Source organism: Carassius carassius, chromosome 40 (assembly GCF_963082965.1).
Source record: "Carassius carassius chromosome 40, fCarCar2.1, whole genome shotgun sequence".
NCBI classification, from domain to species: domain Eukaryota; kingdom Metazoa; phylum Chordata; class Actinopteri; order Cypriniformes; family Cyprinidae; genus Carassius; species Carassius carassius.
The window spans coordinates 22,072,747-22,097,026 of record NC_081794.1 but is presented as its reverse complement, the minus strand read 5'-3'; the positions used below and the strand labels follow the sequence as shown (position 1 = coordinate 22,097,026).

The 24,280-nt window shown below is 37.8% G+C and overlaps 1 protein-coding gene across 2 annotated transcripts in view; it reads left to right on the top strand.

The window, feature by feature from the left end:
* Window positions 1-24,280, top strand: part of sema4gb (sema domain, immunoglobulin domain (Ig), transmembrane domain (TM) and short cytoplasmic domain, (semaphorin) 4Gb) — a 35,960-nt gene extending 11,680 nt beyond the window's left edge. For both annotated transcript variants that reach the window (XM_059532611.1, XM_059532612.1), the window contains exons 3-15: window positions 10,688-10,839; window positions 10,937-10,999; window positions 12,276-12,374; window positions 12,494-12,584; window positions 12,664-12,777; window positions 13,127-13,281; window positions 17,205-17,380; window positions 19,312-19,450; window positions 19,604-19,826; window positions 20,254-20,369; window positions 20,487-20,641; window positions 22,171-22,232; window positions 22,316-24,280. In XM_059532611.1, coding sequence (XP_059388594.1) covers window positions 10,688-10,839; window positions 10,937-10,999; window positions 12,276-12,374; window positions 12,494-12,584; window positions 12,664-12,777; window positions 13,127-13,281; window positions 17,205-17,380; window positions 19,312-19,450; window positions 19,604-19,826; window positions 20,254-20,369; window positions 20,487-20,641; window positions 22,171-22,232; window positions 22,316-23,295 — 2,525 coding nt within the window. In that variant the 3' untranslated portion in view covers window positions 23,296-24,280. The remainder of the gene's footprint in view (window positions 1-10,687; window positions 10,840-10,936; window positions 11,000-12,275; window positions 12,375-12,493; window positions 12,585-12,663; window positions 12,778-13,126; window positions 13,282-17,204; window positions 17,381-19,311; window positions 19,451-19,603; window positions 19,827-20,253; window positions 20,370-20,486; window positions 20,642-22,170; window positions 22,233-22,315) is intronic.

Genomic DNA, 24,280 nt, shown 5'->3' with positions numbered 1-24,280 from the left:
TGAAGTAAGAATGCAAATACAAGTTTCTGGACTGTGTGAGTTGAAATCTTTACAATTAAAGACACTTTAGATGTTTAAAAATGTTTTGAATTTTATAGAGAATTGACGTTCAAGATATGAAGTTGAAGGAGTTGTGAAATATTGATTATGATGTTGAAGTTATTGATTTCAGTCTTCTTTATATAAGTTATTGACTGCCACAGGTAAATGCTGGGTTTTATATTTATGGTAGCCTATATGTCACAAGCACGTGTAAAATGTTGAATGTCAAAGAATTCGTGATCGTGTTGCATATATAAATTGACTTATTACCATTGCTGATTATTTGAGTGTCTAAATTATAGATGTCTGATATGAGTAATGCATTGCTCTCAAGTTTGTAGACAGACAAAATGGAAGACACAGTTGAGCAAATGGCAGCGCAAGCAAGTCAAAAGTTAGTTCCTGATAAGGATTTAAATATTTCTAAAGAAATGCAACCGGTTAGATCAAGATCAAGTTCTCGAAAAAGAAATCGTACAGAGAAAGGCCTAGAGATGCATAAACAGGAGACCCAGAAGCAAGAGAAAGCTTTTAATAAAGCTTATGACTCCTGGAAGCAGACCGCTAAGGAAACTAGGTCTAAATTGAAAGTTTTTTGCACATATGAAGAGCTTGAACATATTTTAAAGGACATTCAAACTAAACATGATGTAGTCACCCAGCATTATGCTCCCTTATTGCGCAATCAAACAACAACTTCAGAGATTGTTAAAAGAGTAGATGTTTGTGCCACACTAACTGCAGAAATTTCTGATTTGGTGAGCAAACGAATAGAAACTGTTGAGCAGATCCAACAAAAAGAAGTTGTAAAGGAGAGACTAAGGCAGACATTAAATAAAGAGGAGTATGCATCTGTCTTTGGTTACACAAACACTGATACCATCATCTCAGAAAGCCTAACAACATCGGAGACCTTCTCCAGAGCTTCCAGTAAACGAGCTGACGCAGAAGCTGAACTCGCAGCCAAAGTAGAACAAGTGAAGGCTATGCAAGAAATTCACAATCAGCAGGCCAGATTACTTGAGATGGAGAATGACTGGAAGCTGAATGAAGCAAGAATGCTAGCAGAGGTGAAACAGAAAGAATCAGAGATGCATCGAAGACTGGAAGAAGAAAGGACTAAGCTGCAGATGCTACAAGCAGATAAAGAAGTCAAGGTAGCCGCAGCTCGAGTGAATGCCTACAACTATCATGAGAGTAATCTTGAAGTGGAGGAGGAGGGGAGAGGTAATGCAACGTGGTCTGGAAGGAGAGCGGCTGGAACTCAACCCCAGCTGAATCCTCAGGTAGATTCAGTCCATCCTCAAGTATTTCAAGAGGTAAAGACAACTCAAGAGACTGAGAACTTTGCTCAAGTGTTAGCGAACTCTCTAAGCATAAATCGATTACCTGTCCCAGAGCCAACGACTTTCACTGGTGATCCTTTGAAGTTCATTGATTGGAAAATGTCCTTCACAGCACTTATTGATCGTAAATCAATTCCTGCAAGTGAGAAGATGTTCTACTTGAAAACCTATCTTGCTGGAGAAGCTCGAAAGGCTGTGGAAGGTTTCTTCTATAGAAATTCTCACGATGCATACCAGGGCACCTGGAAGGTCCTTGAAGAGCGGTATGGAAACCCGTTCATTGTTCAGAGAGCCTTTCGAGAAAAACTTCTGAGATGGCCTAAGGTGGGAGTAAATGACCCACTTTCCTTAAGAGAATTCACTGACTTTCTACAAGGCTGTGTTGAAGCTATTCCGCATGTCAAAGGTTTGGCTATTTTGAACGACTGTGAGGAAAACCATAAATTACTCAAGAAATTACCTGAGTGGATTGTACGTAAATGGAGCACAATTGTGGTTGAAGAGTTAGACATGACTGGTGATTATCCAAGTTTTAAACGATTTGCTGAGTTTTTGCAGAAGGAGTCCAAAATAGCTTGCAATCCATTCACTTCTCCACTTCTACTGAGTTCTAAAGTTTCAGATGAGGAATTTCCCAAAAGAGTCAGAGCTTTCAACACAACTCAAGTTAAAGATTCAACAAGAACAGAATTCAAGACGGTATCACCATGTTCTGTCTGTAGGAGTGAAACGCATAGCATCTCTAAATGTCCTATTTTTGCAGGAAAGCCCATGGCTGACAAAAGGTCTTTTATTCGTGAGAATCATATCTGTTTTGGATGTCTGAGAAAGGGGCATATTTCCAAAGACTGCAAAAGACGGCATATTTGTGGCACATGTAGCTTTCGCCATCCAACTTGCTTGCATGAAGATAAAATCAAAGGGCCTGTGAATGTATCAAGAATGGGGTTCACTCCTACGGACGTGCAAACTAATCAAGAAGTTCAAAAGGTTATGTCTCATACGTGCTTCTGCTACCTCTAGCATTGTTCCTGTTTTTATTTCAACAGTGGATAAGCCACAAAATGAGATTCTCACATACGCTTTACTTGACACACAGAGCGATTCGACTTTTATTTTGAAAGATTTTCTAGATGAGCTCCAAGTAAGCAGTCAAGCAGTGAAGCTGAGACTTAGTACAATGACGACCACAGATACAGTCACCCCAAGTAACAAGGTTAGTGGCTTACAAGTTCGAGGACTCCAAGGTGGGAAATGTATTAAAGTACAGCAAGCCTATACTTGTGACTTTATTCCCGTGGATAAAGCTTATATTCCAACGAGAAAGACTGCGTTGCAATGGCCTCACCTCAGGCACATTGCCAATGAGTTACCACCACTCCAGAGCTGTGATATAGGATTGTTAATTGGATATGATTGTCCTTTAGCATTAGCTCCTTTAGAGGTCATTATTGGCACTGAAAATGAGCCTTTTGCGCAGAAAACAGAGTTGGGTTGGAGTATCATTGGCCTTTGTAATCCCCACCTGGACAGACAAGGAAGTCAAAGTTTCATTCATCGAGTTTCAGTGAAAGAATTGTCAGTTCCATCAGCTAATGATGTTTTAAAGGTACTAGAGTCAGACTTCAATGAGAATGGTTATGAGGATAAATATGTGTCCCAGGAAGATGTCCGTTTTATACGTCTTCTTAGTGACAACATCCAACATAAAGAAGATGGACATTTTCAACTGCCCCTTCCTTTCAAGAGCATCAGCCCTCCTTCACTACCTAATAACAAGAGGCTTGCTATGGTACGTTTGCAGCACTTGAAGAAGAAGTTGAAGTCAAATCAACAGTATTTTGATCATTATAAGGCCTTCATGAAAGAAATGTTCAGCAAGGGAGATGCAGAGATAGCTCCTGTAACATCTGATGAAGGAACAGTGTGGTATATACCCCATCATGGTGTTTACCACCCTCACAAACCAGATAAGTTGAGGGTGGTATTTGATTGCTCTGCAAAATTTTGTGGTATTTCTCTTAATGACACCCTTCTCACTGGTCCAGATTTGATAAATTCTCTGGTGGGAGTACTTTGCCGGTTCAGGAAGGAAGCTGTTGCGGTGACATGTGATATCGAAAAGATGTTCCATCAATTTCATGTTCCTCCCGATAATAGAAACTATTTGAGATTCTTATGGTGGGAAAATGGAGATTTGGAAAGAGAACCCAAAGAATATAGAATGACTGTACACCTTTTCGGCGCCGCTTCATCTCCTGGATGTGCCAACTTTGGCCTTAAATACCTTGCAGAGCAGTATAAGTCTGAGTATCCCACAGCTTCGTCATTCGTGAAGAAAAACTTTTATGTTGATGACGGTTTGACTTCTGTTCCATTGATAGAGGAAGCGAAGGAATTGATTGTCAAAACTCAAACTCTGTGTAAGCATGGAGGGTTACGCCTCCATAAGTTTAATTCAAATGAGAATGAAGTTCTTCAGAGTGTGAATTCCACAGAGTGGGCAATAACTACTAAACCTCTTAACCTGACTCCTGAAATAACCGGATACGTTCTTGGCATTCAGTGGTCTACGAAAGATGACACTTTCAGTTTTGACATCAAACTGAAAGACCAGCCTGGAACACGTCGAGGTATTTTGTCAATTGTTGCTTCCTTGTTTGACCCTATTGGGTTTGTTGCTCCTTTCCTGTTGAAAGGAAAGTGCATTTTACAGGAGTTGTGCCGCAGAAATATTGGATGGGATGATCCTCTTCCTGACAACTTATTCCTACGGTGGGAGGAGTGGAAAAGTAGTTTTCAGGACTTGAAAGATTTCAGCATTCAAAGATGCTATCATCCACCATCCTTTAGTAAAATTGTCTGGACAGAACTGCACCATTTCTCTGATGCAAGTAACCTGGGGTACGGTGCATGTTCCTATCTTAGGTTCAAGAATGACAAAGACGAAGTACACTGTAGTCTTGTAATGGCCAAAGCTCGAGTTGCACCCACAAAGATCAAAAGCATTCCGAGACTGGAATTGTCTGCTGCTGTAGTTTCAGCCAGAATGAGTGTTATGTTAAAGGCTGAACTGGAACTGAAGATTGATCAAGAGTTCTTTTGGACCGATTCGCAGGTTGTTCTAGCATATGTCAACAATGAAGCCAGATGGTTTCATGTGTTCGTTGCAAATCGTGTGCAACTAATCCGGGAAATTACAAGTACACATCAGTGGTATTATGTCAATACATCTGAAAATCCAGCTGATCATGTTTCGAGAGGTCTTCTTGTCTCAGACATATCTTCAACAAATTGGATGTCAGCACCCAAATTTTTATGGGAACAAGAAGTGTGTCCACCTCCTAATTTCTCAAATAATCTACTAGTTCAAGCATTAGTGACGAAGGGTGGTGTTAGTTCTGACTTTCTTGAACGATTTAATCACCTTTCTTCATGGAGAACTCTCATTAATGTGATTACTAGAATAAAAAGGCTGGCCTCAAGTCAGAAATATCTTAACAACATTGTGACTGTGGAAGAACAAGAAAAGGCATCTGAGGTTGTTATCAAGCTCGTTCAACAACAGGCTTTTCCCCAAGAGATAAGAGCAATTCAAGGAGGGAAGGTTCTTCAGAAATCAAGTGTACTTTTTCATCTCGATCCTATTTTGAAAAGTGGTCTTTTTCGAGTTGGAGGAAGATTGAAACAGTCGTCTCTTAGTGAAGAGTTCAAGCATCCAGTGATCTTGCCGAAAGACAGCCACATCACCAAACTCATTTTGACACATTACCATGCCAAAAAATTTGTCATCAAAGGAGGTATCAAACACTCATGGAACTCAGAGCAAATGGGTTTTGGGTTATCGGTGGCAGTAGATCAGTATCTAAATTGATTTACAAATGTGTACAATGTAGGAAGCTAAGACGGCCAGTAGAAGAGCAGCAAATGGCTGAGCTTCCTAAAGAACGGATTGAAGTCTCTGCCCCTTTCTGTTACACTGGTATGGACTGTTTTGGTCCGTTTATCATAAAGAAGGGTCGAAAGGAGTATAAAAGATATGGTCTTCTCTTTACTTGCCTTTCTTCTCGAGCTGTCCATATCGAGATGTTGGAAGATTTGTCAACAGATATGTTCATTAATGCTCTAAGATGTTTCCTAAGCCTCCGGGGAGCTGTTCGTCAACTTTATTGTGATTGTGGTACAAATTTTGTGGGAGCTAGAAATGAACTTCGAGAAGCTCTTAAAGAATGTGACGCAAAGACACTGGAGGCGTTTCTTGTGGAAAATCAGTGTGAGTTTGTTTTTAATGCTGCTTCAGCTAGTCACTCTGGTGGTGTCTGGGAACGCCAAATCAGGACTGTGCGAAATGTGCTAAATGCTACGCTTTCTCAGTGCTCCGGCAGACTTGATGACTCTTCTCTTAGAACGTTGTTTTACGAAGCAATGGCTATCGTTAACAGTCGACCATTAACTATAGATGGAATAAATGACCCCAGGTCACTGGAACCAATAACACCAAACCATCTTATCCTAATGAAGTCTAAGACTGTTCTTCCTCCTCCTGGGAACTTTCTGAAGGAAGACATGTATGCTACAAAAAGGTGGCGCAGAGTCCAGTACTTAATTGAACAGTTTTGGAGTCGTTGGAAAAGGGAGTATCTCCTAAATATTTCCACACGACAGAAGTGGCACGTACCTCGGCGTAATCTTGAGATTAATGACATAGTCATCATCAAAGAGGACATGCTGCCAAGGAACCAGTGGCAGTTAGGTAGAGTAGTTGAAGTCATTCAAGGGAACGATGGCTTAGTCCGACGAGTTAAAGTTCAAACAGGAGAACGAAAACTAAAGACTAAGTTAGGGCATCACCCTAAACCTTCAATCATTGAGCGACCAATTCAAAAATTTGTGGTTCTACTTGAAAGCGAATGATTCATTGATAGGGACTCGTGCATTAGACAATTGGGTTAAACACAAGGTTAAAATGTTTTTTTTTGTTGTGTGTTATGTTGGAAAAGGGTCACTGAAGGTTGAAATCATGTATGATATTTGTATGTTTTTGTTTTTGTGTATCATAACATGATTGGTGGGAGTGTAATGGCCTTTTGTTTTGCTTGGCCTTACCACTAGATGGCGAAATACCCTTATTGTGTATATAAGGGAGAGGAAACAAAGCAAGAGTATTTTCACGTTTGTTCTTGAGCTAACAAGCTTGAGAAAAATGGTTTAAGCTTTAGTATCCCTTTGGCAAGCAGAGCGAGGTATGTTAGTTTGTTTTTCATGTATTTCTTTGGTGTCATTTGTTGTTTAATTTGAACAATGTTAAATGTGTAGTGAATGTTTGTTTGTTTTTGAGTTTATTTTGCTTTATTTATCTATTGTTTTTTGTTTTCTTTGTAGTTTTACGGTGCCACCATGCTGTGATACAATTGTAATGGTGCTATGAAGTTAATGTGTAAACAGTGTTGTGATGCATGGAAAACATTTGCAACAAGGAATTAAGACAACGATCACTTCAGCAATGAAGTTTATTGCATCTTAAAATAAATCGAAGGCACCCGTCAAAAACTCTCTGTTTCTTTTCTACGAGCTGAAGGGCCGCTACAGTTACTGAAACAGATCTATAATGATCTCACTTTCAATTTATTGAGACGAAAAACATCTATTAAATGTAAAGTCATTTAATCAAGTATAGTGGACTTTAATGTTTTCAAATATAAAACTCAAGTTTCCGAAGAAAAATCTGTGCTTATATTACTTTATTTTGGTACACAGTACAATACAGATCTCTGTTATTATTAAAGCAGTATGCAGTGGTACTGTGAAATTACTAATAAGATTAGATATATTTAATATAACGAAGCTTGACTGCGGTTGTTTAATGTTGATCACGTCTGAAGTTGACTTTTCTCACCCAGTGTCAGTTTTTATTTAGTCAGCGCTAGCCCCCTAGCAAACACAATTCCGATTGGACACATGAGCACCGCGGCTGCCCGCCCAAGTTTGTTTGGACCATGGTTGGAGTGAGTCAACAGTCAAGTCACACACACACACACACACACACACACAGCTGCTACAAAGATGCATGTGTTTGTAGCATGAGGTGAGAGCTACAATACTTAACCCTTGTAGTGTGTCCTTGAGCCAAACACAGCCACCCACACACTGTCATTTTTTCATATGTCATATCTTCATAGTCAATCATACTTGAATATAAGAAGAATGCAAGTTCATACAGACATTGCATGTGCAATTTGCATATTACCAGCTTGGCACGATGGTTGTGTGGTTGAAACTTGGTTCCAGTGTTCATTCTAGGGAACAGTAAACAAACCACACACACTGCAAGAACACAACAGGAGGCCTTGGGCGCTGTGTTGACTCTGCTCATGGATTTGTTCCCTCATTGATGCACAGAGTCAGTCTGTTTTTTATAGGCTGGTGTGGTAGGGCAGTTAGTGCACTAGCAGACCAGAGGCTATTTTTCATAAGACCCTTATTAGCCGTTATGATATGAATTATTAGAAATTGTGATCATGTAGTGCTGCAAATAATTAGACAGATGAAAATGTATTTTATTTATACATAGTGTGTATGTTATCCTAGAGTAAATTTGTTTTTTTAAGCCTAGGATCATCTTATTTGTATAGCACTTCTAATCAGAGAAATCCATCTCAAAAATAAAAAAGCAGTACAATCAGCATCAAGTTCTTCATATGAAAACAAGCTAAAAAAATATTTGACCATATTGCCATGATTGACTAATTAAAATCAAATATTCCAGAGACAAACAGGTCAGATGTTCATAATATAGGGCTTTCTAATTATTGCTGGAAATGTATATTGAAATTTCAGCTTTTTCGCTTTTTTTTTTTTAGTTCTGATAAGTGATTATAAAAGTAGTAGTGGTATTTCTGTGGATGTGTGTGTGTGTGTGTGTGTGTATGAGTGGCTGTATGTACATGGTCCAAGGACACACAGTGTGCTTTGAGCTCAAAGGCTTTTGTGTGATCCCTCAGTTTATCGTCAGATCTGCACTCATCACTGTGTGTGTTACAGTCACTATCTTTCTCTATCTACACAGTGAGACACAAGGATTAACAACACACACAGAATGTCGTCACTTAGCCTGAAGTCTTGAATCGTGTTTGCTTAACTTAATATTTTCTTTCCTGTTATGAGTAATTTTAGCCTCTGGCCGTCCCCAATGCACAGCAACACATAGGTCTGTTCCGACCTTTCCTTGATTGACAGTTTAGAGCCTCATGACCTTGACTTTTTGGTTTATACTGTCACTTATTTTCACGCTAGCTCAAACACTAGACCAGTACTGCTTGTTTTGGTGTTTTAAAAGCTACTAGTATTAATATTTGTAAAATATTTCTGTCATAGCTCGTAATGTGCATCTTTATGCAATGTTATATAAATAACCAGTCTGTAACTATATTAATTTAAGTCCGAGTTAGTTGTAAGCTATGTGTATGGGAAAAAAAATCCCGTCTCATTTGATGTTTGCTGTTCAAGATGGTGCCGCTGTGTTCGGATGCCATCCAGGTCACTCCGCTTAGATTGTGTTTTTATTTACTTTTTTAACTTTCTTTTGCTCTCTCTTTTTAAACATATATTGTCTGCACTGATCACATTTTTTATTTTTATTTTTTACTTACATTTCACTGCTGGTCATATGCTCTCCATATAACCATGTATGTGACAAATAAAAATCTTGAGTCTTGAATCATTTGTTTGGTAAGAAGACAACACTGGAATCGGACTACTGGTTGTGCTGTATGTCTTTGTTCAGAAATTGGACTAAACTGGTTAGTCTACGTTTTTGATTCACTAAAAAGAACTGTTTCGGTCGGAAACTGGACTACACTGGTTGCACTGTATGCTTTTGATTCATAAAAAAATAAAAAATAAAACACAAGAGAAAATCGGTCTACTACTACTATGGTTTTGGTTCACTAAGAAGAACCAGCTCATAAGGGAATATGAAAACACTGGTTGTTCTGTATTAGAAACTGTAGATATACCAAAACAGTGCAGTCATGTTATTATGAATGGGAAAAAGTGCTACTGGCAATATGGTGGAAAAAGCAACGCCTTACAGAAAAAGAGCCAATCAGCTGTTAATAGTCATCATGTCATGCAGTTGCTGTTAGAGGCTCTGGTTGTTATAGAAACATAAACTTAGGGCTGCACAAGTGCGTTCGCTGGACCAACCTAAAATAGAAGCTTTTTTAATGCTATTTAAGCATAAGAAACAACATTTATGGGACAATTTATCTAAGAGTTTGTTGCTAATTTGAAATATTCTTTAAATGTAAGTATGGCAAGCAGTTTTTGAGATTTCAGGATTTCCCCATTAAAAAAAAAAGCATTCAGAGGTGCTGCAAAAATCAGATTTTCCTTGAAAGAGACTCTCTGTATGCTTTTGATTCACCAATCAGTGCTATTCATTCTGTAATCAGGAATATACTAGTCACACTATTTGTTTTGTGTTGATGATATAGTAGCGGCGTCTCTCCGAGTGTTTAGGTATGCTATTCTGGTGTGAAGTCTTTAAACAAATGTTTCTTTTTGTACTTTGTTTAAAAATATAATGGAAAATATGATGGGGCACATTTCTCTTTTAAATTCTAGTCCCAAATACCTTGGTATTCCATGCTTGCATGCTGGATTTACTGTAGATTGTTGCTGATGCTGACTTTAGCACTGTGTTTGGGGGGGATGGGAGTTTTGAGAGGTAAGAAAGGGGCATTTGAGGGGTACCATGGTTGATATTTGGCCTAATACTGCCAAGTCTCATCAGCATAGCCCACCCATCTCTCAGTATGGGGCAGGAAATCTCAGCACGCAGTGCAAGTCCTTTACCCTTCAGAATGTGTCTGGGTTTACTTTATGCCCTTAATTTGAGGAAGCAAACCACCCAAATATATCAGTGTCTCAGAAAGACACATTATGATTGCGCATGAAAACAGGAAGTGTTATAAATTCAGGACTTTTTACAGCACCTTTTTGCTTTCTCTGACCCTTTTTATTGTGCCAGCATATTGTACTTTTTTTTTTACAGTGAAGTCTGATCTTAGTTTAAAGCAGAGGCACATTAATGCAGTTCATGGTCATGTTTTCTTTATAGCCATTCAGTTTATTCATAGCTTGCTGATAATGATTTAGCTCTCCATCTGTTTATCCCAGTTCAAATAGTTCCAATAATAGACAAATGAGTGTAGAGCTATGAGTGGGTCTCTGTTGTTGGCACGATTTAGTCATGTTTTTCCCTGTTTTTCTAACTGGGTCTCTTTCTCCATTCGCAGGGCTGCTGGGTTGTAATCATTTCCGTGGAGCTGCAGTGAACTACAGTTCTCTGTTACTGGAGGACGGACCAGGGTTGTTGTATGTTGGGGCCAGAGAGGCCATTTACAAACTGGACACCTCTAACATCTCTGACACCAGTATCTCTCTTTCTGTGAGTTCTGCCTTTGTCACAATATTTTCAATATGTTTCATTCCTCTTCCTAATGCAGCTGGACTGATCATAGTTGTTGTTCATGTCTGTATAACAGCTTGAATGGGCAGCATCTGCAGAACAGAAGAAGCAGTGCCTGAGCAAAGGAAAGAACAATCAGGTATTGCCATTCTTGATGTGTAGGATATCCTCACATAAATCCCACAGCTCAACTCAATGTCATGTGAATGATTCCCAAGGAACAAGTACTGGAAAAATGTATTAGCCTGAATTCACTTTAAGCTGCTTTGGATAAATGTTACTTCCAAATGGATATATAAATGGTAAACCACATCTAAAGAATGAAAAGGTATACTTTTTTGTGATACATACTGTAGATAACATTTAGGAAACCATATGTCACATACTCAAAGGTTCTTGTGCACATTTGACACAAAACAAGATGAACATTGATTTTCTTGACAAAAGCAAAACTGATGGTGGTTTTAGTGTAAAGAAGTGAGAGTGAGAGGAAAATATTATCCAATATAATCCAAAAATGATGCTTTATGAGAGCATAAACTGCAATCTAAAAGTACCGGTAAACAGTTTTACCGATATAAATAATAAGAATCAAAAAGTTTATTTTGATATGTTGCCTTTGCAACTAGCTGAAACATTTATTTTATTTAAAGGGGTCATGAAATGAGAAATCAAAAATCACTGCCTGTTTAGCCCCACCCACTGATTCATGCACTGATTCAAATAAAAAGGGAGGCGAATGCAGGTCTGTGCAAAATTCAAACCATAAATATGGCTCTGAAGACAACAAGATGCCTTATAGTGCCAAGTTGTGGAAAAACAGCCTAACTTCTGATCCCAATGTTAGGAAAGAGTGAATTTTTTTTTTTTTAAATGAAGATCCAGACTGCGGCAGTAACAACTTGGTCCTTTGTTCACTTCATTTTACTGCGGATTCATTTATAAACAAGGGCACAATTTGACAAGATTTTAAGAAACATTGAAACTAAAAGATGATGCTGTGCCAGCTATATTGGATCTGACAGAAATGTCGCACCACACAAGTGTGAGTAACTGTTTTATTACGTGGTTACTATTGCTGGATCTGTTTGTACAGTTTGATATGTACTGAGTATTTATGCATTTTAACCTAAATCACAGCAGCGGCCATATGTGAAGGACGCAGGCTGTCAAACATCTGTTAGCCAATCATACCAGTGGGCATTTTACTCCCGAATCTACAATCTGCCACGACTATTCAAATGGAGTATTCTGATGAGGGGGGTCAAAATAGGACTCTTAAACAATAATAAACATTTTTGACTATTGGCTATTGGTTCTCTACACAGAAGTCTGCGTATGGTACTGCATACGTTTTTTTTTGTTTTTTGAAAATTAAAGAGTTCTATAATAAATTCTTCCTTGTTTTATCACAGACTGAATGCTACAATCATGTGCGGTTCCTGGACAGATACAATGACACTCACCTGTACACCTGCGGGACGCATGCCTTCAGACCACGCTGTGCTTACATAGTGAGATGTTTACCTCTCTCATTCTGAACTTCATATTGCAAAGAAATTGTGATCAGGAATGTTTTATATTCTAACAAAAGATTGAGCATGGTGCTTATAAATCTTCATGTTTTGCTCAGGATGTGGCACGCTTTACCTTTGCTCGTTTTGAGGAGGGAAAGGAGAAATGTCCTTATGACCCTACTAAGGGCTACACTGGTTTCATAACAGGTAAATGACTTGGATTCATAAGCTTATTCCATAACTTGAAGGTTTCATCTAGTGTGACCTATAAGATTTGCTGTTTCAGATGGTGAGATGTACTCTGCCTCCCAATATGAGTTTCGTAACATCCCTGATATACGACGCAACTTTCCCTTCCCCAACTTGCGGACAGACGATTCCCCAACAAGTTGGCTGCTGGGTTAGTTGAAAATGTTTTGAAAAAGAAGAATATGAATGGTTACTAATGTGCTTTTTTACTTGTGGTTTTTAACACATTGCTATTTGATGGTCAAAAAGTCATAGCCATTTTTTACTCAAAGAATCAAAAAGTAATAGCACTCCTGCCTTAGTAAGCATCACTAATAATTCAGTACTTTTAGGCAAAAAGTTTTGATCCAGTTAAAACGCAAGATCCCAAAAGAGTCACGATATTTTAATCAATAAACACTGTACTTTGAAAATTCTCAGACACACAATAATATCTGTAAGACCCATAATTGGTCCATTGTGGTGTGGGCAGCAGTTAATGCTGTTGTGCTTTCTCGTAGAGTCAGATTTTGTCGGCTCAGCATTACTCCGAGAGAGCATCAACAGCTCCATCGGGGATGATGACAAACTCTACTTCTTCTTCACTGAGAGAAACATAGAACCGACAGCTTACTCCAGCCAGACCAAAGTGGCCAGGGTGGCCCGTGTGTGTAAGGTAATGTTTGGGATATATTTTGAAGAGGAACAGATCTGTATTTTTCAAATCTGGTATTCAAATTTGCATTAACAAGACATTTTCACTCCTAAGTACAATTCAAATAAGCTAAAATTATTCAGAGTCTAATGACAGTGTCAGTCTGACCTCATGTCGCCACACATTCCTGGAGTTTCTATGGTTTGCCACTGTTGCCGGGCAGATAAAGCCCCACTACCCAAACTATCTCTCTCATTCGCTTTCCTTCTCCCACACATGCTCTCCCACCTGCATTACTCTCATCTCATTTAGTGTCTTCATTTTGATCGGATAAACCACCCAGCATTTTCCCCTCACCGTTATATCTTCATTTATTTCACACCTGCTTTCACTCTGCAGCTAACACTTAACGGCTCTGTGAAGCAGGTCAGGTCCCTTACTGTTTGACGTACTGAGTTAGGAGGGAAAAAGGCTCCAGTCCAAAGTAGGCCACACTGCATGCGCACTCACATACACACACACACACACACACACACACACACACACACACACCTATATGGCTGATCACACACGTACACATCCATGCTTATAGACTACTGTTCAGAAGTTTGTGGTTGTATTTTTAATGTTTTTTAAAAAGAAGCCTCTTATGTTCACCAAGACTGAATGGCGAAAATCACAGTAAAATTGTGATTTTCTATTTTTAAATATATTATAAAATTTAATTTATTCCTGTAATTGCAAATCTGAATTTTCAGCAGCCATTACTACAGTGTCTTCAGTGTCACATGGAAACATTAACGGTATTATTTGAAATAGCATTACTAATCTTGTAAATGTCTTGACCGTCACTGAAAAAAATTCAAAAGTTTTTAGTAAGTAGTTCACAGCCTTTAGGTTAACTTAATAAAATTAGTAGTGGTTGTGAAAAACTTTGTTAGCATTTTAAATAGATAGGTCTCACCCCAATAAACAAAAGTTTTGTTGTAAGTTCAATCAAGATATTAAAGAACATTTTGACGATATTGTTTTAAATGAGTCCAATTTGTCTTCAAAATTTAGCCAACCCTACATTAAACATCTTCTGTTGACTTGTGTTCAGTGGGTGAGAAATTATTTTAATTAAGCAGGTTCACCAAGGGGAACAGTAATCACCCTTACAGAGATTAGTGCACAAAACAACAATAAAAGTTAATCGAATTACTAATTAAGTACAGCAACAAACTATTAATACTAAGTGTCCCTATAGATCACCATGCTATAACCCTTAAAAAAAATTGTCGAAGAAATGTGTTTTTCACAAATAAAGTCTAAATAGCAATTATATGTAAGCTACTCTGAATATTGCTTTTCAGTGTTTACACATCATAAATCCATTCCATATTAATTAAGAAAATATTTCCTATCAAATTAACAAAGCATGCCTTGCTGTGATAATTGCAATAAAGAGCAGGAGGGAAATGATTATTTTGCCCCAGATGTCTTCCTCAGCCTGCATGAGCATATGTAACATTGTACATTCTCTCTGTTTTTCCTTTGTAATCTGTTTCTCTTCATTTCAACTTTGACATTGTTTGTCTATACATACATACTATATATCCTTATAGTTTGTATGTATATACAGTGTACATTTTTAGAAATAAAAAGAAGGACATTCTGTCATTTTCAGTGAAACACATATCTGATACTTAGATCATGTGACAACATCGCTAATAACTTTTGTTATGGAGAAACTGTACAAAAGGCTCTATTTCCTTTACTCTTAAATTTGATCCATCCTCCGTTCTGGTCTTTCTTCCCCTCGCCTGAATGTGAACTGACACCACAATTAGCCTGAAGGTCCTCATGTTACTACTAAAGTCAGATGGAGCATGTTTTTGAGCAGAATGCTGTTCGCACATTTAGGACAGCTTTTTGTGCCCACAACTGCGTCATTTCAAGCTGAATGTTTAATTCAGGAGAGTTTCACATTGCAGTGCTTGGTGCATGTGAACTATTCTCAAGGGAATATGTGCATTATGCAAAAAGCCATGGGGTGGTTTGGTAGAAATTCCCCAGATAATATTTTTTTCCTTCTCAGTATACCTCTGATTTGACAGTTGACAGGGATTGTGGTGTGATATATATATATATATATATATAAGCTATATAATCGTAATTTATCATTTAAACTCAATTATGTCACATCCCATTAGATTGTAAGATGGGGCAATATTGTGTTCATTATTTGTTAATATTTTTACAGCTACTTTAGTGTGACTCATGTCCCTGAGGAGTTCGCTTTAAAAGAACTGCAGACTATACACATATTATGTATAACCCGAATTCCGGAAAAGTTGGGACGTTTTTTAAATTTTAATAAAATGAAAACTAAAGGAATTTCAAATCACATGAGCCAATATTTTATTCACAATAGAACATAGATAACGTAGCAAATGTTTAAACTGAGAAATTTTACACTTTTATCCACTTAATTAGCTCATTTAAAATTTAATGCCTGCTACAGGTCTCAAAAAAGTTGGCACGGGGGCAACAAATGGCTAAAAAAGCAAGCAGTTTTGAAAAGATTCAGCTGGGAGAACATCTAGTGATTAATTAAGTTAATTGATATCAGGTTTTTGATATCAAAAAATTGTGGAAAACTTTAAAAACAATGTTCCTCAACGTCCAATTGCAAAGGCTTTGCAAATCTCATCATCTACAGTGCATAACATCATCAAAAGATTCAGAGAAACTGGAGAAATCTCTGTGCGTAAGGGACAAGGCCGGAGACCTTTATTGGATGCCCGTGGTCTTCGGGCTCTCAGACGACACTGCATCACTCATCGGCATGATTGTGTCAATGACATTACTAAATGGGCCCAGGAATACTTTCAGAAACCACTGTCGGTAAACACAATCCGCCGTGCCATCAGCAGATGCCAACTAAAGCTCTATCATGCAAAAAGGAAGCCATATGTGAACATGGTCCAGAAGCGCCGTCGTGTCCTGTGGGCCAAGGCTCATTTAAAATGGACTATTTCAAAGTGGAATAGTGTTTTATGGTCAGACGAGTCCAAATTTGACATTCTTGTTGGAAATCACAGTCGCCGTGTCCTCCGGGCTAAAGAGGAGGGAGACCTTCCAGCATGTTATCAGCGTTCAGTTCAAAAGCCAGCATCTCTGAAGGTATGGGGGTGCATAAGTGCATACGGTATGGGCAGCTTGCATGTTTTGGAAGGCTCTGTGAATGCTGAAAGGTATATAAAGGTTTTAGAGCAACATATGCTTCCCTCCAAACAACGTCTATTTCAGGGAAGGCCTTGTTTATTTCAGCAGGACAATGCAAAACCACATACTGCAGCTATAACAACAGCATGGCTTCGTCGTAGAAGAGTCCGGGTGCTAACCTGGCCTGCCTGCAGTCCAGATCTTTCACCTATAGAGAACATTTGGCGCATCATTAAACGAAAAATACGTCAAAGACGACCACGAACTCTTCAGCAGCTGGAAATCTATATAAGGCAAGAATGGGACCAAATTCCAACAGCAAAACTCCAGCAACTCATAGCCTCAATGCCCAGACGTCTTCAAACTGTTTTGAAAAGAAAAGGAGATGCTACACCATGGTAAACATGCCCCGTCCCAACTATTTTGAGACCTGTAGCAGAAATCAAAATTGAAATGAGCTCATTTTGTGCATAAAATTGTAAACTTTCTCAGTTTAAACATTTGCTATGTTATCTATGTTCTATTGTGAATAAAATATTGGCTCATGTGATTTGAAAGTCTTTTAGTTTTCATTTTATTAAAATTTAAAAAACATCCCAACTTTTCCGGAATTCGGGTTGTATATCGTGTCATTCCTACTACACTATTGAGTTAATAAATATGAGCCATAATTTTATATGTAATTTGCTTTGATTTTCATATCAGTTGTTTTTTTTTTCATTTTACGTTCACAGGGGGACATTGGAGGGCAGAGGTCTCTTCAGAGGAAGTGGACGTCCTTTCTCAAGGCCAGACTGGTGTGCGCCATTCCTGATTATGAGCTTTATTTCAACGTGCTACGCAGCGTTTTTGTCGTCGAGGGAAGCAGCGTACACGACAGTGTCTTATATGGTGTTTTTGGCCTCGAGTGGTGAGAAAATTCATTGAGATTGAATTTGTGAACCTGCAAAAGGCTGTGTACCATTCAGAATTGAGTTGTGAATGCCTTTTAAATTCCAATTCAGATGCTGAATGTGAATAATGGTAACAAACAGGATGCAAAATTGTAATTTGAACTTGAATGTAGTGAAATATAATTTAAAATAAATAAAATAGAAATGTAATCTAGGATTGATCTAGGAAGGCAAGATATAGATAGATAGATAGATAGATAGATAGATAGATAGATAGATAGATAGATAGTAATTCAAAGCAGTCAAATGTGATGTTATCACTTCAAGTTATAATTTTGGCACCACTATGATTTTGCTTAATTTAAGGCTGCCATTAAACATTAGCCTTCAGTTTTAGTGGGTTGAAATGTTTTACAGTGAGAGGGGGTGCTGCAGTCTCATTAAATGAGATGTGAACTGAAGTAGCATTAATCCTCTAGCATGTGACCCTGTTATCTTCATTCTCAACATTTTTTATGACTAAAGGATTTTAGCATGAGAGCCATCTCTATGTATTCCCATGTGTTTTTCTCGCTATAGCAGGGACACTCACAGTAGTACACAGGGCACTGGGCCAATATTTGAATTGGCAGAATCGGGATAGAGAGAGAGAGAGAGAGAGAGAGAGAGAGAGAGAGTATGCAGAGTCATGCTACATTAAATTGTCCTTTAAATGTCTACAGACTAGTTGGTGACCAAATTCTCCCATCAAACCAGTTTCCGGGTAGTAAACAGGACCGAGCACTGAGTGGCAAACCCTTTTATCAGCCTGAAGGGAGTAATAACATCATTTTTTTTTTTGTATGTTAGTTATGCCCCTCTGCAATGCAATGGGTTTGTTTTCGTGTGCTTTATAAGCTCTACCTTTCTCCATAAGGATACAGGTTCAATGAATGTCATTTGTAAATTTAGACAACACTGCTTGAAATATGACAAGTTGATTTCTTCTTCATCCATCACACACAAATGAATTAGTAAATAATCAGTAAATTTGCCCAACAGCATGTAGAAATTTTATTTTTTAGCAATGTTTGCAATTCCACAGTGGTGTCACTGGCACTCTGGATATCAGACTTAAGGTCATTGCACACTTCGTACGAAATTTTCTCAAATAAATAAGACCTCATGTTGTGTCAAACACGTTTATACACTGCCTCCAAAACTTTTGTCTGTCATTAAAAATAATTCGGTTCAGGTTAGATTTTCTGCATTTTCACATCCAGAGCATGCATTTTTATAGGAAAGGGTGAAGAAGAAAGGACGGAAAAATGCATGCGAAAATTTCAGACTCTTTAGTGTTTATTTACAGTTAATTACTAAAGAAATATTCTGGGTTAAATTTAAATTGACAGAATATATGAAATGCTGTTGACTTACAACAGACAACAATTTTGACACAATTGTGCATAAGATATTTGTGTACAATGGAAGTGCATGTGGCAAGGCATCAGACTAGAATGAACAATAAAATACACACTGAGCCGGTTTCATAAACATAGCCATTATGTAAGAACTAGTTTGACCGACTCAAAGTTAGTAAGAGGTAATTAGTCTCTCTTTAATGTTTCAGATTGGGCCAAGCTACCATTTTGTAATTGACTGTAAAGAACTATAAACCAGTCTTTAAGAAAGCAAATGAGATGATTACAGTTTTTAAGACTAGTCTATGCAGTTTATGCAACTGGCCCAACATTTTATAATTCTAGTCACAACATTAAATATGATACTAATATGCTAAAATGTTACAATAACTTAAAATGATGTACAGTATCTATATCCTGATTAATCACAAATCACAAAATAAAACTGTTCCTGCTATCATTATTATAAATGTAGTGAAAAAAAATGACATTTAAAATTCAACCATGTGATCTCATCATTCTTATTTCATTCTCTTTCTCACTGCCAGGAGAAATGTTAAGATGTCTGCAGTGTGTCACTATTCACTCAAAGATGTCCAGACAGCTTTTGACGGGCCGTACATGGAACTACAGGACACCAAATGGAGGAAATACACTGGGAAAGTTCCAGAACCGAGGCCTGGCTCGGTGAGATGCACTAAATCAAAGCAATCCTATAAACTGTTGCCTTCTAGTATCTGTAATGTAGAAGTAGGACAGCTCTTTGGGACTTTTATTGCATTGTTTCTATTTTCACTCTTCTGAAGAATGTTATGTAACAGTGGCCTTGTTTCTCTTCAGTGTATAACTGATCAGCATCGGGCCCTGCTCATAAATTCCTCCCGGGATCTCCCTGACAACGTACTGAATTTCACTCAGAGACATGCTTTAATGTCCAGACAGATCCAGCCTGTGGGAGGACGTCCCGTGTTGCTCCATAGGGGGGCAGACTACACTAAGATCGCTGTAAAGCAGGTTGTGGGTTTGGATGGATGTGTCTATGACATGCTCTTCATTGGAACAGGTAAGGGTCCATTTCCTTTATTAGTTATTGATTTGATATTGAGTTTAAAGAGATAATCTTGATTGATTTTTGATTGTGATATGAAGATGGTAAGATTTAATGTTAAGAAGTTGTCTCTTATGCTCACCAAAGCTCCATTTGTTTGAACAAAAATACTGTACAAACAATTTGAAATATTATTACAATTAAAAAAACTATTATCTATTTAAATATATTGTAAAATTAAATGTATTTCTGTGATCCAAAAGCAGATTTTTTATCTTCTTTTATGGGAACTGTGATACATTTTTTAAGAATACTGTGACGAATGGAAAGTTCAGAAGAAAAGCATTCATTTAAAATTGAAAACTGTTGTAAAATTAGTATTTTTTTATATTTTGAAATCTTTATTAGGTTTCATAGCCTGAAACTTTGTGCTTCTCTCCAGATGAGGGCTGGTTACACAGGGCTGTGAAGATCAGAGACCGTGTTCACATCATCGAGGAGCTTCAGCTTTTTGAGGAGAAACAACCAATCAATGACATGGTGATATCACAAAAACAGGTAGCCCATGATGCACCTACAATAGTAAACATTAAAAACTAGCATTTAATCCAAGTGTATAATACAAATGCTTATGGATCCCAAACAAATCTTATGCTGTCCATTTTTGTTCAACAGAACAGCATCTATGTGAGCGCCGCCTCTGGAGTGGTGCAAGTACCCCTGTCATCCTGTGAGCGCTACACCTCCTGTCATGACTGTGTGTTTGCACGAGATCCATTCTGTGGCTGGGATGGTAGAGCGTGTGCTGATATAGCGGCTTATGCTAACAGGTAAAAGCAGACATCTGGTGTTTTTAATAATAGACATTTATACATACTGTTACCACAGTCTAAAAGTAATTTTTCTGGCAATGGCTGGTGATTTAAGAAAAATGAATGCACAATGTAATGTCACAATATCAGAAACTATTATTAAATTTTATTGGCTGATATTGGATATGATCTCTGCTTATTTTTGTATATATTTTTTTCAAATAGTGTATATTTTTTCTATAGTAGCTTTTTTAAAATTAGATTTTTTTTTATCTTTATTGGATATATTTTATGCTGTGATTGATGTTATACCAAAATTAACTAGCATACATACATACATATTTTAGTTGTAGTTATGTTTTTGTTTTGCATTGTCTATTTGTACTCATTTATTTTTTACAAAGCAGTATTAATAAAATTAGTGAAATATGAAAATAATTTTCAAAATTTTTAATATAGTATATTTAATATAGTGCATTCCAAAAAAAAAATTTAAATATATTTTTATATACATATTTTTAATTTTGGATTTTTTTTATCATATGTAGTTAGTGCTGTCAAATGATCAGTCACGATTAATCGCATCCAAAATAAAAGTTTTTGTTTACATAATATATGTGTGTGTACTGTGTATATTTATTATGTATATATAAATACACATCCATGCATGTATATATTTAAGTTTATACATTTAAAATATTTATGCATATTATTAATTATATGAAAATAAATATATACATGGAAAATTTTCAAAATATATACTGTATATGTGTGTATTTATATATACGTAATAAATATACAGAGTACACATACATAATGTGAACAAAAACTTTAATCGCAATTAATCTTTTGACAGCACTAATATATTAATATTGATATAAATTATATCATATATAAACGTATTTAATATATAAACGTAACATATTTTTCTTACATATATACATGTATATGTGTGTATTTATATATACATAATAAATATACACAATACCTACACATTTATTATGTAAACAACATTTTTTGTTTTGGATGCGATTAATCACGATTAATCATTTGATAGTACTACATGTAATATTTCTTAAATATTTATTTTATATTAAACTTATTTTGCATAATTCTTTTACAAATATATTTGTTCTTATGTCAGTGGATGTAGATGTTTGTTTTGCATATTTATGTTAAAAAAGTGAAAGTCACTGAGTCACAATTATGAGCCAATCTTAAATAGAACTACACAAATGGGCAATATTGAGAAATTATCAACTTTAGGTGTCTTAAATCTCCGATAAATAAAAGTTGTTAGAAGATGCGCATCAGTGAAAGTCAGACTATTGTTCTTACAATGTGATTTAAACCACATAATGTAAGAATTCCTAATAAAGTTAACAGCCAACTGGTGAATAAAGTGACTAATTTTCTTGCTAAAGTCAATTTTTACTTTCATTGGTCTCCTGGTGTTAATTTTCAGACACAGTGTCCAAAACACATTCACGTTATCTTCTGCATGCTTCGAGTAATGGTTTTAATAAGTGCACCTCTGTTTCCCGTAGGTCCAGTCTCATCCAGGACGTCCAGTTGGGAAGCAGAGGCTGTACTAACATTACAAGCGATGGTGTGTTTGCATGTGAATAACTTCTGAGCAGCCTAGTCAGGTGACTTTCAAACGTAGACTAATAATGTCTTACATTTTGTCAGGTTTCGTCATGCACCGGACTCGTGCAGTGATGGCAGGAGATGATGTGCTGTTACAGTGTGAGATCCGTTCTAACCTGGCCACCCCTCACTGGACGCTGAACGGTCGGGAGCTGCTAGGTTACGGCGTAGACTTCGGCTACCGCACTGGCACTGATGGACTCCTCATCATTGGTGCTCAAAACCAGCAAAGTGGACACTACCGCTGTTACGCAGTAGAGAACGGCGTCTGGATTCCTGTTCGCAGCTATATGGTACAAGTCCAACCCGTTCTGCCCCCTGCATCGCATCTCTCAGGAAGCCCGACGGCTTTACCTGAAAATTTCTTTACCACCACAACTGCGCCAACTCTGAGTCCTTCCAGTGTTCCTGCGGAGCAGCTTCTGTCGCCTCCACCGGCTCAGTTGCCTTCGAGACCGGAGTTACAGACCTACAGACACATGGAGGCCATGTATATCTCTCTGGTGGCTGTTCTCGGCGGGCTTTGCCTGGTTCTTTCGGTGGTCCTCCTGTATGTTAGCTTCTGTGCACGCAACTCTCCCACTGCCAGAAAGTACTCCCAGCAAGCACTGTCCATAACAACTGCATCCGAAAGAAAGAGGAGCTCGCACTTTGAGCTCAAAACCATCTCAAGCCACTGCAATGGCAGAGCGGAGGGCCATAGCAGAGCGATGTCAAGGGACGGAGAGTTTCTACAGATCATTCCAGCGGACATCCAGACCACACCTAGTAAGGAACCTCCGCCCGCGCCACCACTTCCTATGCCGCCGCCCCTGCCCGCATCAGAGTACGCCAACGGACTGTCAGCCACGTTGCCTAGCGTGCTGAGAAAGATGAACGGGAATAGCTACGTACTCCTGAGGCAGACGGACTCGGAAATGACGTCTCCGCTTTACCACTCTTTCACCGAGGAGCTCAACAGGATTCTAGAAAAGAGGAAACACACACAGTTGGACATCCAACCAGATGAGAGCTCAGTGTAGCATGATCTCGCACCACTGCTATATCGCCCCCTTGTGGTGTGGAGGCTTACATTTTGTACAAGACCCAAGAGAACTGTGTGTTGTGAAGTTCTTTGTGATCTCGATGTACAACTTTAACTTATTTGGTTTGGTGACATTGAGAATCGTCTTGTGAAAATATATTTGTGAAAATATTGGTCGACTTTACGTCAGATGTAGCTAAAGACACCTAGACTGTGGACCTCGAAGTGTAAAAATCACAAGATGGACTTCAATCGAGAACGTCCGAGACTGAATTTGGTTATGTTGTTTTGTTTTAAAGGAGAAGTAAGAGACTTGAGAACACTGTCCAAAGACTTTCTCAGCAAAGCAATGCATATTTGTACATAATTAATGTGGAATTATTGTGTAAATGCAGACGTTTACAGATTTTTTTGTTTTTGCCTAATTGCACCTGATGTACATAATAATCATTTTATTATCAAAGTATAATAAGTCGGAACTGCTTTGCTCGATCAATAATCATTCAGAAAGAGTTTGGTTTTTGAGCCCGTTGTCAACATTTCATGAGTGTTCTTGAGCATTGGACTTTTTAACAACGCAATTTCGCACTAGATTGCAGTCAGATTGTAGGAGCAGTGAGTGTTAGCACATGAATCGTTGACATCTACAGATACAGAGGCGGTCATTTTCAGAGCCACTCGGCTGTAGAATTCAACGCCTCCTTCAGGGATGAGTTGGGTTTCTCTTTGGCAGTGCGTCAGAAAGAGTGAATAGATCTCAAAAATGGAAGAAACGCTCTCTCTGATACACGATTTCCCTGTCAAATGCTGTCCAGCTTTGACAGAATATCCTTTTTATATTTAAATGAAGGAAGAGATGCTCACAAAGGGAAGTAAAATCCAAAAAACTTTAGAAGTTTGGTGAGTTTGCATTTAATTATTTTGAATGCATGACAACAGTTGACCATTTCAAACTCCAGAAATAAATGTATTTATATTAGGGC